This window comes from Lampetra fluviatilis, chromosome 23 (assembly GCF_964198595.1).
Source record: "Lampetra fluviatilis chromosome 23, kcLamFluv1.1, whole genome shotgun sequence".
NCBI classification, from domain to species: Eukaryota; Metazoa; Chordata; class Hyperoartia; order Petromyzontiformes; family Petromyzontidae; genus Lampetra; species Lampetra fluviatilis.
Genome location: NC_136297.1, coordinates 12,200,990 through 12,214,165, shown reverse-complemented (window position 1 = coordinate 12,214,165; position 13,176 = coordinate 12,200,990). Strand labels below are relative to the sequence as shown.

General features: G+C 53.9%; 2 protein-coding genes across 3 annotated transcripts in view; one reads left to right on the top strand and one right to left on the bottom strand.

Moving 5' to 3' along the window:
- Positions 1–421: 421 nt before the first annotated feature.
- LOC144940873 (germ cell-specific gene 1-like protein) lies at positions 422–6,840 on the top strand. The gene is made up of 5 exons (XM_078867366.1): positions 422–815; positions 3,546–3,593; positions 4,847–5,008; positions 5,815–5,926; positions 6,384–6,840. The coding sequence occupies exons 1-5, from the start codon at positions 422–424 to the stop codon at positions 6,838–6,840; spliced, it is 1,173 nt and encodes a 390-aa protein (XP_078723492.1).
- A 1,535-nt stretch (positions 6,841–8,375) lies between these two features.
- Positions 8,376–13,176, bottom strand: part of COX6B1 (cytochrome c oxidase subunit 6B1) — a 215,377-nt gene continuing 210,576 nt past the window's right edge. The window contains exons 2-4 of one of the 2 annotated variants that reach the window (XM_078867240.1): positions 11,448–11,570; positions 9,270–9,370; positions 8,376–8,589 (exon numbers count right to left, since the gene is read on the bottom strand). In XM_078867240.1, coding sequence (XP_078723366.1) covers positions 8,536–8,589; positions 9,270–9,370; positions 11,448–11,553 — 261 coding nt within the window. In that variant the 5' untranslated portion in view covers positions 11,554–11,570 and the 3' untranslated portion in view covers positions 8,376–8,535. The remainder of the gene's footprint in view (positions 8,590–9,269; positions 9,371–11,447; positions 11,571–13,176) is intronic. The other variant, XM_078867239.1, reaches the window with a different exon arrangement.

The window sequence follows — 13,176 nt, the reverse complement described above, 5'->3', positions numbered from 1 at the left end:
AGCACCACCACCACTTGCACCACCACCAGCAGCAGCACCACCACCTGCACCACCACCATCAGCACCACTAGCAGCACCACCACCTGCACCACCACCAGCACTACCACCACCAGCACCACCAGCAGCACCACCAGCACGCGCGCCACGCTCCACTCGCGTGCCGCGTGGCCGTGCAGAGACTTTCCTCGCCGTGGCGATGTGAACGCGCGCGCGCTCCAAGTGGCTTGGTGCTCGAACGCCGCCGTCTTGCCTCGGTGGAAGCCGACTCTGTTTCCGAGGACTGCCCCTTTGAGGAATACATTTTATTTTTTATTCACCTCCGATGAGCACGGTTGGCCACGCACGGTGCGAAAGAATTTCGGTACACACGAATTTTTTTTGCGTGTGGCGGGTTGGTGGTGGTGGTGAGCCGATAGCGACCATGAGCGCCACGAGGAGGTGCCGCTCGTCGCTGGCCCTCGCCCTCAACACGCTCGCCCTGCTGATGGGCACCGCGGCCTTCTTCGGCAGCTACTGGTGCCAGGGCACTCAGCGAGTGCCCAGGCCGCCCTGCGACCCGCAGAGCGCCAACAACGCCGCCGCGCTCACCAACTCGGCCAGGCGAGATGCTGTGGCTGTGGCTGATGCTGTGGCTGTGGCTGATGCTGATGCTGCAGCTGCTGTTGCGACGGACGTCGCGAAGCGGCGTGGGTGTCGCGTGAACGGCTCGGAGCACGACTCGCCCCTCGCCTGGGAGGCGGGAGACGAGAAGTTCGTGCTGCGCCACTTCCACGCGGGGCTGTGGGTGTCGTGCGAGCAGAACGTGGCGGGCGCAGGTGAGAGGTGCAGGGTGGGAGCAGGTGGGGGGTGCAGGTGGGGGGTGCAGGGTGGGAGCAGGTAGGGGGAGGTGGGGGGAGCAGGTGGGGGGAGGAGGTGGGGGGAGCAGGTGGGGGGTGCAGGTGGGGGGAGCAGGTGGGGGGAGCAGGGTGGGAGCAGGTTGGGGGAGCAGGTGGGGGGAGCAGGTGAGGGGAGCAGGTGGGGGGAACAGGTGGGGGGTGCAGGTGGGGGGAGCAGGTGAGGGGAGCAGGGTGGGAGCAGGTGGGGGGAGCAGGGTGGGAGCAGGTGGGGGGTGCAGGGTGGGAGCAGGTGGGGGGTGCAGGGTGGGAGCAGGTGGGGGGAGCAGGTGAGGGGAGCAGGTGAGGGGAGCAGGTGGGGGGAGCAGGTGAGGGGTGCAGGGTGGGAGCAGGTGGGGGGAGCAGGGTGGGAGCAGCTGGGGGGAGCAGGTGGGGGTGCAGGGTGGGAGCAGGTGGGGGGAGCAGGGTGGGAGCAGCTGGGGGGTGCAGGGTGGGAGCAGGGTGGGAGCAGGTGGGGGGAGCAGGGTGGGAGCAGGTGGGGGGTGCAGGGTGGGAGCAGGTGGGGGGTGCAGGGTGGGAGCAGGTGGGGGGAGCAGGGTGGGAGCAGGTGGGGGGAGCAGGTGGGGGGAGCAGGGTGGGAGCAGCTGGGGGGAGCAGGTGGGGGGTGCAGGGTGGGAGCAGGTGGGGGGAGCAGGGTGGGAGCAGCTGGGGGGAGCAGGGTGGGAGCAGGTGAGGGGAGCAGGTGGGGGGAGCAGGTGGGGGGTGCAGGGTGGGAGAAGGTGGGGGGAGCAGGTGAGGGGAGCAGGTGGGGGGAGCAGGGTGGGAGCAGGTGGGGGGTGCTGGGTGGTAGCAGGTGGGGGGAGCAGGTGGGGAGAGCAGGTGGGGGGTGCTGGGTGGGAGCAGGTGGTTGGCAGGGTGGGGGGAGCAGGTGGGGGGTGCAGGTGGGGGGAGCAGGTGGGGGGAGCAGGGTGGGATCAGGTGGGGGGAGCAGGTGGGGGGTGCAGGTGGGGGGAGCAGGTGGGGGGAGCAGGGTGGGAGCAGGTGGGGGGAGCAGGTGGGGGGTGCAGGTGGGGGGTGCAGGTGGGGGTGCCAGGTGAGGGATGTGACCAGACGCTGCTCCTCCGTGCAGTTCACTACTGCCTGCTCCTTCCTCTCTCTCCTCTTTCCTTCCCGCATCATCACCCTCATTCCCGGCATCTTAGCCCGGTCGTTCCTTCTCTCGCTTCCTCTTTCTTTCTGCCGTTTATCTTGAGCAGCGCTGCTCCCACGCATGGCTGGTGTAGCCTTGATTTTTTATACTCCCATTGCCGTGGTGTGCCACGGGTAAAACGTTGAACCAAACATAAATTTGAGCAATTGTGACCGACTGTTAGGCAGCAGCGTTGCTACAACTGATAGTGACCCGAGATGACAACACTACCACAATGTACTTCTTCGCGAAATGCTGATGCAGGCCACGTGCTTTCCACACGTTCGGGGTGTGTTGTTCGAGACTCAGAATTCGCAGCGACCCCCGGCACTCTCGCAAAACAAACAGACGAAGGTCGTTGCGTAAAAACTACACAACAGCAAACAATACACGACATTACGCACGCCACGAAGGAAACATACAAATGATGCACGCGATGCCGCGCGCGGTGCACCGTTACATTATTCAGCAGTCACCCGTGTGGGCCAGGGCCTGACGAGGGTTCAATCCAATTACAGCCGTGGCATTTCGCGGTCTGCGCCCCGGGAAAGGCTACAAACGGTGACCTCGCCTGCTGATGGTGATTTGGCGATTCGTAATTTCGACCCCGTGAAGACAAAAGCACAGGCAGGCACAGACAGACACAGGCAGACACAGGTAGGCACAGGCAGGCACAGGCAGACACTGGCAGGCACAGGTAGGCACAGGCAGACACAGGCAGACAGAAGCAGACACAGGCAGACACAGGCAGACAGGTAGGCACAGGCAGACGCTGGCAGGCCGCGCACTGCTGGTATTTGTCTGTAGAATTCAGGCCCCAGCCTGGACCATGAATGTTTGCGTACGTTGAACTTCTTTCGCACCGTACGTAGCCAAAAGTGCTAATCGTAGGTGCCGGGGAAGGACAACAAACTAACACGCACACACAAAAAGTTAGTTTTAAAGAAATGTAGTTTTCAATCGAGATTTAACATCGTAAGTAAGAGCGTTCCAGACGGCCACCAAAGCACATGTGACAGCGCCGCGCGATGCGGTGACCGTCTTTGTTCGATGACGAGCCATCGAACCATCACCCAAGTTGATCTGTCCTTGACCAATCCCAATGAATGGAATGCGTCCTAAGGGGCAGGGGGACGTGAATCGAGGAGATGGAGCGATTGTTGCGTCGCCGGACCGCGAGACAACATTTTGCTGGCATCATGCGCAAGAAGAGGACGGAGTTTGTTGCGTTGTGTTGCACCAATGCTGCTGAAATATCACTCCCGTAATGCCGTGCGTGGTCTATGGGATGTGTACGAAAGAAAATAGTTCAAGCTTAGTTCTAGATTTGAAGCTTTCGTGACTGCAAGGATTCATAGTCTTTGTTTTTTTCGGTAACGTGACTTTACCGAGAAAACTAAAGAGTGTACAGCTTAGTTGTTTGTGTGTGTGTGGAGAGAGGGCTCTGGGAAGGTGGCGTGACGCCTGCCTCTGTGTGTCGCTAATCACACGCGGGCGAGTCGATGACGATGTGCGTCTTTCAGGGGAGAAGTGCCGAACCTTCATCGACCTGGCCCCCGCCTCGGAGAAGGGTAAGTTGAGCGCTGTGCTCTCTGTGGATATGCGTGAACGCGTGGATTCTTATTATAATAATTATAAAGTACAATGACGCATGTGCGACCGCCACAAATATGGTATTTGGTTCTTTCGGTAAAGTCACGTAGAAAGAAAATAAGTTAAATAATTATTGAATGTATATTTTTGTCAACGTTATTTATTTATGAAAAAATTTTTTGCGTGACTTTACCGAAAGAACCAAAGAGTAATTCCTGCAGTCACGAAAGCTTCTAATCAAGTTTTCGCCACATGTCCGCTCTGACCATATGACGGCCCACCAGCGAGTTGGATGTTTGCGCATGGCGGTGTGACGGTCGTGTTCTGTGAATGCTCACAAATGCGATTTAAAAAAAATAAAATAAATCTATATTTTTTTTCTCGCGTACATTCGCTTACTTTGAATGCACAGTAAGGCATTTTTCTGGGGTGTTGTCCATGCTTCTCTGTGCACGTGTTACCGATTAATCGTGGCTGTATGTCTGTGTACATGGCTCTGAGTGGAGGCATGATGTTGCTATGTACACGTGTGTGTCCATGGCTGTGTGTGTGTCCATAGCTCTGTGTGTTGTCCATGACTCTGAGTGTAGGGGTGTTGATGCAATGTACACGTGTGTGTCTATGGCTCTACGTGTGTGTGCATGGCTCTGTGTGTGTCTATGGCTCTGTGTGTGTCCCTGTCTGCGTGTATGTCTCTGTCTGTGTGTGTCCATGTCTGTGTGTGTCTATGTATGTCTGTGTGTCTATGTCTCTGTGTGTGTGTGTGTCCATGGCTCTGTGTGTGTCTATGTCTGTATGTGTGTCCATGTCTGTGTATGTGTTTTGGTGAGTGTGTCACCATGGCTCTGTGTGTGTATGTCTGTGTGTTGTGTGTGTCCATGTCTGTGTGTGTCTATGTATGTGTGTATATTTATGTGTGTGTCCATGGCTGTGTGTGTGTCAATGTCTGTGTGTGTCAATGTCTGTGTGTGTCTATGTCTGTGTGTGTGTCTATGTATGTGTGTGTCTATGTCTGTGTCCATGTCTGTGTGTGTCTATGTCTATGTCTGCGTGTCTGTCTGTGTCTGTGTGTCTGTGTGTGTCTGTGTGTGTGTGTCTGTGTGTCTGTGTGTGTGTGTCTGTGTGTGTCTGTGTGTGTCTGTGTGTGTGTCTGTGTGTGTATGTCTGTGTGTGTCTGTGCGTGTGTGTCGATGTCTCTCCGCGTGTGTGTTGTCCACGGCTCCGAGTGTAGGCGTGCTGATGCTGTCCATGGTGTCGGAGACGCTGTTCGTGTCGCTGCTGTCTGTCGGCTTCCTCCTCATGTGTCTGGAGCGCTGCAACGCGGCCCACGCGGCCAACGTGGTCACGGGCCTCAAGCTCAACGCCTTCGCGGCCGTCTTCACCGTCCTATCCGGTGCGGAACTTTGACGACAACGCCGGCCGCTGTCCGCCTCTAGATCAAGCCCCAGGGGTCGGCAATCCCAAAAGTAAAACAAGGAGAGCCATTGGCTTCGGATTCGGTAAAGCAAAAAAAAAATCTAAAAAAACACGAAATATTTCGAGAGCCGCAATAACGCGCGCGACTACGGGAGGGCACTTCGTGAATAACAACAAGACGGAAACACCAAAACACGAAACGTTACGGCGCAGGCAGAAGTTGATTTCTCATCAGCTATGTTTCGGGTCGCCATATGAGACTGGAGTAAAAGCGCGTAGCTGTGAGCTGCAGCCATAGCGCGCGGTATACTGGATGCGGTGTGCCAGGTGAAAGAAAATATATTCCGGTCCGCCGACCGAGACAGATCCGGGGCCAGCGCCGCTCCTGTATGTACGTTGAACTTCTTTCGCACCGTACGTAGCCAACCGTGCGGGGGAAAGACAACAAACTAAACACAACAAAGCAGTTCTAAAGAAATTGGGATTCCATCTAGATTTAGAAGTGCAAAGCTCCAGCGGCGTTCTAATATTCGGAAGGAAGAGCGTTCCAGACGGCCGCGGAAGCGCATCGAAAAGCGCCGCGCGATGCGGCGACCGTCTTCGTTCGATGGCTCGAATCCACCAACATCGGCGACTGCCACTCGTAGTGGATTTTGACGGAGCTTGAGCGTTAAGGTCCAGGGTAAACGACGGTGCCCCCCTGACCCCATGTCCCGTGCATTGCCCACCCCCCCCCTACCCTCCCTCTCTCCGCCCTCCGCTCCTGCTGAATGTGCCCGCCAGGCCTGCTGGGGATGGTGGCACACATGATGTTCACCACCGTGTTCCAGGTGACCGTGAATCTGGGCCCGGAGGACTGGAGGCCTTACAGCTGGGACTATGGCTGGTCCTTCTGGTATCTCTCACGCTCCCTATCCGCGCGTCACATCTGCGTCTCGCGCTGTGCCTGTTCATGGGGGGAGCCGGTGGCGCGGTGGTGTCTGCTCGCCGCGCTACCAACCTGCTGGCTCGATTCAGTTTTGCCGGCCCCACCCCCCAGATGCGATGTGTAAACATGAGCAGCAAAGGTGGCGAGACGTGGCTGGGGCCACAACCACCCGCTCACGCACCGTGCACGTCTTAGTAGTCGCTTGCCAACAGCGTTGTCCGTCCACAAGTCTATAAATGACACAAACGTGACGTGGCACGTGAGGGTATTACGGACTGTACATTCAACTCTTTGATTCGTCATCCCGAATGAACCGTGACAGTTCCCCAAATTGCACCGGGATGGGTGGGTGCGTGTGGGATCGTTGCACGCGCGACACCGTTTTGTCTCTTTCCACCCTTCCCACCCACCCCACTGCTGCCAGCTTTGCCTGGGGCTCCTTCACGGCATGCATGGCGGCCTCGGTGACGACGCTCAACAACTACACCAAGACGGTGCTGGAGTTCGGCTGCCGGCAGCGCCTCCTACGCCAGGGCTTCAGCGCCGACTCGCGCCGCCCGGGCGTGCTCACCACCACCTCCCTCCGGCACCCCGCAGCGCCACCACCGCCGCCACCGCCCCCTTTGCCCGCCCGTCGCTTCGCTCCTCCGCCCGCCGCCCCCTACTCCAACCAGCATCAGCAACTGCAGCAGCTGCAGCAGCAGCTGCCCTGGGTCCCGGCAGGCCACGCGCCGAGGCACGATGCCAGCCGCGAGCGGCACAACGATTTCAGCATTGCGGCACCCAGCAATGCGGCGGCCATCTTGGCGTACAGGTCCGTGTACCCTCTCGCGCACAAAAACAGAGCGCTTTTGAGCGAGTCCTGTGAAGCTCCGCTCTGAGTGACGAAGCAATTCTAGAATACGAGGACTGGTTTCCAGCAGTCGAGTTCTGACGGTGATTTTAGGATCATGCCCACAAAACTTTCTATGTTTTTTGGTAGGAAACGGCCACATCATGAAATCATCACTCCGATAGCAGATTGCTAAATTGATTTTCTGCTACTCAATTGCAATTTAGATCAGAGATGAAAAAGGCTTGAACGTCGGTGTGTGTAAATTGCATGTGTTACCAAGCTGCAACAGATTAACGTTTGGCTGGAGTATGTGCGTGGGTTCACATCGGATTGCCAAAGGTGCCGCGATATATAAGCGCAACATCTGCCGATCAAGGCTGTTGCCAGACAACCACTGCACCGTCGATTGGCTGCCGTTTAACGGCGGAAATAAAGCGACGAGTTTCGTGTTCCAGTGAACCCGCCGTGATGGCGAGATGTCATCTTCCTCGCCTGGGATGCAGGTGGTCGCGAGTTCCGTCCCGACCCAGACACCTGCTGTATTTTCCCCGTGAACGAGTGGATTCTTCTCCGGGTCTTCCAGTTTTTTCTTCCACATCTTCCGGGTTTTCCCTCCACATTTAGAATAAACATGCGTTTAATAAGAGTATTTGGCTGCGATACATGTCCACATAAGCCACGTCGTTGAGCGATCATATGTGGCCAGGTCGCTTCTGAAAAAGAGCTAATAGTTCAGTTGGCTTTGCTTGGTAAAATACAAACTTAAATGAGTCTTAATAGAATACCCAGTGGTGCCCAGCTGTGCTGCCTTTGCTTGCTGATTTATCAGCAAATAGGAAAGATCATTCGTATAAAATGTATACGTATTTAACTCAACACATTCGTCAATAACACGGTCGCCTTATAAAAGGAAATAATATACAAGTAAATGACACTTTTGGCAATGGCAGGAATGTGTCCGATTAAGAGCCATTGCCTGAGCCGTCGGCAGTTTTATATATTTTCCTTTTAAGGCCAGTGTTATTGACGAACGCGCGGATTTTTTTGCTCATTGGGCATGCGGTACCACTACCAAACACAGCAGCATCACCAAATAATTTGTTTGTTGTTCAAACGCAAATGACAACACGTGATGCACAAACACCGCTGGCCTGTTAGATACGTGCCGATTTCACGCGGAGATCCGGGAGAAAAGCCACGAGTGAATGTTGGCCATGACAGAACAGCTGCGTCTATCGCTCCTGACAGCATTGTGTTCTATGTCACTGAGCGTTAAAAGTGCGGATGTCGTTTGATGGGTTCTGCGTACTTTTTAGTTTTTTTATTGTAAGTGTTAAAATGTAATGTTGGTGTTGTTGGTGCCTGGTGAAAAATACTCAGCTTTAGAAATTGGCAATAAAAAAGATCAAGACTTGCTTCTCATGCCATGAAGAATTCACTGCCGGTTTGTTTCATCGATGGGTCTTTGAAAATGCGGCGTCATTATTCTTCATGCATGCAGATGGCATGCAAACATTTGGCTCATATTGCCACGCTATTTAGGTTCACCTACACTTAACCATCGGGACAAATCCAACGAGCTTCATCATTTTATCTTTATTGGGTCCTTGAAGACATCTTACACACAACTGTACGAGCAGACAGTAACTTCCACCGGGGAGAGGGTGAGGCCCTTAACAACTTGGACTTCGATGTCCGACAGTCACATTATTTGTACAGCGGTCACGCAACGTCGTGCGACTCAGATGCGGCCCGGGAATTTTCCGTCCGCCCGCTGCTCGTCCCACTTATTCACCTGCACGTCACACAGACGGGGCACACGCGGCGGGAACGCTGTATTGAGTGTTGAACTTCTTTCGCACAGTACATAGCCAACCACGCTAATCGTTGGAGGTGCGGGGGGGGGGGGTGTCATCGATGTGGAGAAACACGGCGGCCAGGCTTGGCACAATTGTGTCGCACAGTTAACACGAGTACTGTTGCTACTAACAGCATTTCGTAAAAAAGCAGTGACGTATTCCATTTGGAATCGATAATAAACAAAACACATTTCTCATAATAATAATCCCCACAGTACAGCATTATAATTGTAGTCTGCTCTGCCTGTTTTGCATTGAACATTTAGAAAATACTTGATATACACCGAAAAAACCTACAAGTATACATGTGTACAGCGAGTGCTAGAACGTTTGCCTTTGACTTTAAACAACACATGGTTCGCTACGTATGGTGCAAAAGAAATTCAACATACATACAACATTGGTGATAATTAACATCATTTTGATATCGCAACTATTATTTCGCATTTTCTTGTTTATTATAGCAGACATCACCCCCCACCCTCCTGAACATTCCGGCTCTTGAGGGTTTTTTACACCAACTCCAAACGAGTGCCATCAACGTGCTACTGTAGGACGACTCTCACGAACGCAACACAGATGGGAGTGTAGGCAGGAGGAGGGCCGGCCGGCTTACCCATGCGATGGGGCACAGCGAGGTGTAGACGCGCTTGAACCACGCGCATGGCAGCGGGTCCGAGCCCTTGGCAGTCAGAGCCTTCTCGCACCTGTGGAAGTCTGCGGGGGGCACAGGAGGGGCGAGGTTCGCGAGGTCAGCGACAAGGCTACGTCCTCTTCCCAGGGTCCCCCCGCCCCACCTCAGCGTCTCAGTGCCGCGCTGCCATTTTAATTCAGAGTGTTCAAGCTAAAAATACAGAATCTGTATTTCTTCTGGAAGAATCCGACGAGCTATAAAGCTCTTTTTCACAGCTGTCATCATCCACTCAAGCGCTCCTTCAGAGCCTCTGGGCACGCAGACCGCTGTCCCCCCCCCCCCCCCATCATAAATGGCGGTGACGTGGCCTCGTGGTAGCGCTACTCGTTGCAGAAGTTCACCTTTCGAATCCAGCGAACCCCTGATGATTACTGCGCGTGTAACGACCACGATAATACGCGGCGTCCACTTTACACAGTGGAGACTTTACAAGATCTCCTGTCGCCAGGATCCAAATTTGGCAAATGTAGAAAATGTACCCACAAATTCCCAAATTAGGACTATTCAAAGCAGCAATCGTCATCCCCCACTGGCAGACAAATGCCCCCCAAAAAAATATCACGAACGAAACACATTGTGAAAAATTAGGTGTTTTATCTATATATATAAAATCGCAAATCTGTCTGTCTGTGTGTCGCCGGACCATACGCAGTTTCATTGGACGGCGGTTGCCCCTGGCAACGGGTAGCGACGCCTTCGCGGCGGGGTGGACGCCATTTTTAATTCCCGTTAAAAATAGGCGCACGCATTAACACGCGACTCTGAGGTAAATTCATCAAAGTTTCACGTCCTCTTCACTCCCCCCCCCACCACAATGTGTGCAATTACTATTATAGGGTCGGTCGATTATAAAATTATAGCGATTAGACAGTATTATTATAGCGCGGGGGGGGGGGGGGGGAACGGCACCCGTACCCAGCGTCAGCCGGGTGGGAAAATCAGGCGAGGCCGGAGGCTCTGCACGGTACTAGGCCTCGACACCCACCACGCGACTCTGAGGTAAATTAATCAAAGTTTCACGTCCTCTACAGAGTGGTGAGGGAGGGAGAGTGGTGAGGGAGGGAGAGTGGTGAGGGAGGGAGAGTGGTGAGGGAGGGAGAGTGGTGAGGGAGGGAGAATGGTGAGGGAGGGAGAGTGCTGAGGGAGGGAGAGTGCTGAGGGAGGGAGAGTGCTGAGGGAGGGAGAGTGCTGAGGGAGGGAGAGTGCTGAGGGAGGGAGAGTGGTGAGGGAGGGAGAGTGGTGAGGGAGGGAGAGTGGTGAGGGAGGGAGAGTGGTGAGGGAGGGAGAGTGGTGAGGGAGGGAGAGTGGTGAGGGAGGGAGAGTGGTGAGGGAGGGAGAGTGGTGAAGGAGGGAGAGTGGTGAGGGAGGGACTCAGCCTCAAAACGAGTAACTGGTGTGGCGTATTAACATCGCCACTGGGGAGACAAAGGCGGCCGGGCGTGGTGGATACAAGTCCCGGGCGAAGCCGGGTAGTACAGCTAGTCTATATATATAAAAAGGAAATTAGTGAATATGTGTGTCTGTTCGAAATGTTTAGCACACTTCCCAACATGCAACAAACGTTAAATTTGGCATGTGGGTAGCTTCCAGACTGTACACAATGCAAAAGTCTAAAAATAGACTTTTGTATTTTGGGGGGGGGGGGGCGCAATAATGGATATAATATATTGCACGGCAAGTGAGCGGTGACGTCACATCTGTGATGTCACCCGCATGCGACAGCATCACGCAGTGTGCCTGCTGACGTCACGCATCCCCCCCCCCCCAATATTATGTTTGTAATGCTTCTAATAAGGAAGATTTATTTCTAAAAAGTAAACCGGGATTTGCGTAGGATTCAGTGATTAACACGTGGCATCCTGTTCTAGATGCGTGAAGGGCTCCGTACACAACCAAGCTTCGCCTGGCTCATGCTGCCAGCAGACATATGATCATGGGATGGCTTCCTTTCAGCCTCCCCCACGTACATTTTTCGAAATTTTAACGAAACTACACTCAACTCTGCGCGCCTCTGCTGGCAAGCAACAGGCTACACCTTGATCAACAAACTTCCGACTAATTTCCCTTCCGCAATATCGACGTTTCAGCGAGCACCCTCACCCAGGTAGTTCTGGAAGCAGTTCCTCGTCTGATTGCTGTTGGGGAAGCGGGCATCAAAGGGGGCCGTGCGGTAGCTCTTGAGCTTCTCTTCGATTGTGCTTGCCATCGTAAATCTCGGGACCTGCGCAGAACAATAAAAAACAAACCCAAAGGCAAGAGATTGTACGGTGCGAAAGAAGTTCAACATACACACCGTACATTTTTGTGAAAATGATGCGGGGTTAGTGATCACGACGCAATCTTGAAGTGGCCCGGAGTTTAGTGGTCAGCATCGTTAGCGCACATTTTCAACACTGAACACCGACAACTTCATTCATATTATATATTAAATAAAACTGTACGAGCCTCCTCCATTGGTAATCAAGATCGTGATCCAAACTGGAAGATAATGGAACGGTGACTGCGGTAAACTGGCAACAGACAGCGGCACGCAACGTGAACTCGTGCCCACCGTGAGCGTTCTTCCAAGGCGCAAGCAGCCGGTTCTACAAATGAACCTCATGGCAGGACCCTGGAGTTCCATAAGTTCCCAGCTCTCGCATAAACTGCGCTGCGACATCATTTTATGTCTGTTTTATGTCTGTTGAAGGCGAATCATATGGCAATCTATTCCTCTCCACGAGCTTTACATGATGCGCTAATCAAAGTTTCAAAGTTTTGTTTCTTCTGAGCATTCGTCCTCGCTGCGCTTGGACGACACGACAACAGAATGATCTGCGCCAGGTAAGTAGCGGCGATTATGTGCGCGGTGGGACGGGGTCGCCAAAAATGAATTAATCACGATTTTGACTTCCGTCTATTCGGGACCCCGGGGTCCCGCCATGAGGTTCAAATTAAGACGTCGATTTATAATTGCTAGTCAACTCATCCATACGAGATTAGTGGGAGCCGCCATAGATGAACTCTGCCTCAAGTGTACACCAGGAATATCACATCATATGCAAGTGGGACAGCTTAGCTATCAAGGCGTCTACCCTGGACAGCTTGTGCCGACCCATTGTAATTTAAACTGTATCATTCTCGTCATCATCATCAAAGTCTCCCCATGCCGTGTCGAGTGGGGCGCAGCCTGAACCAGTCCAGACATCACTTCAACTCAGGTCGCCGCGTTAAAAGTGCAAATGAGCGACTGCCGTTCTTCTGCCTCCGCGTGACCAGTGCCGTGGCTATGAAAGTTTGAAGGGACTGGAGGTCAAAGAAGCCTAAACCACACACAAAATATCCCGTGGCTACACACCTGGCATGTGCGCCGGGCTGACGAAGGGGCATGATGCTTCGTTTATAATAATACTCGAATAAAGGTAGTTTAAAGTCAAGGGCAAACGTTCTATTTGACGTAAAATCAGATGCGTTTTTAATCGTATGCCGTCCACATCACCAGGGTGCTGTCATGCCTGGGTATGACCGCAACCATCAGATGTCCCCCACACCCATACGACCTCGTAGGCCGGCGAGAAGTCTTTCATGAAGATACAGAAAGACGACACACGTGGAGTAGAGAAGACGCCACTGCCACGGGTTAACACGAGTTGGGGGGCGCGTGGGTATCACGCGCCGTGGCTGTAATCGATGGTGGTCAAAACATGACGGCAGCCGAGGGAGCACGCCCTCTCGTACACACGCCGGGGAGATGGAGCTGTGAAATCAGCTCGCCTGCAGCTGCTTGGTGACATAGATCGCAGGGCCGTGATGGGTGACGGCGTAGGGAGGCAGCGGATTGGGCACTAGC

What these genes read in the sequence shown, in the direction of transcription:
- LOC144940873 (XM_078867366.1), top strand. Translation starts at nt 422, where the DNA reads ATGAGCGCCACGAGGAGGTGCCGCTCGTCGCTGGCCCTCGCCCTCAAC. An exon ending in GGCCCCCGCCTCGGAGAAGG is followed by an intron (nt 3,594 to 4,846) that starts GTAAGTTGAGCG and finishes CTCCGAGTGTAG; the next exon opens with GCGTGCTGATGCTGTCCATG. An exon ending in GACTATGGCTGGTCCTTCTG is followed by an intron (nt 5,927 to 6,383) that starts GTATCTCTCACG and finishes CACTGCTGCCAG; the next exon opens with CTTTGCCTGGGGCTCCTTCA.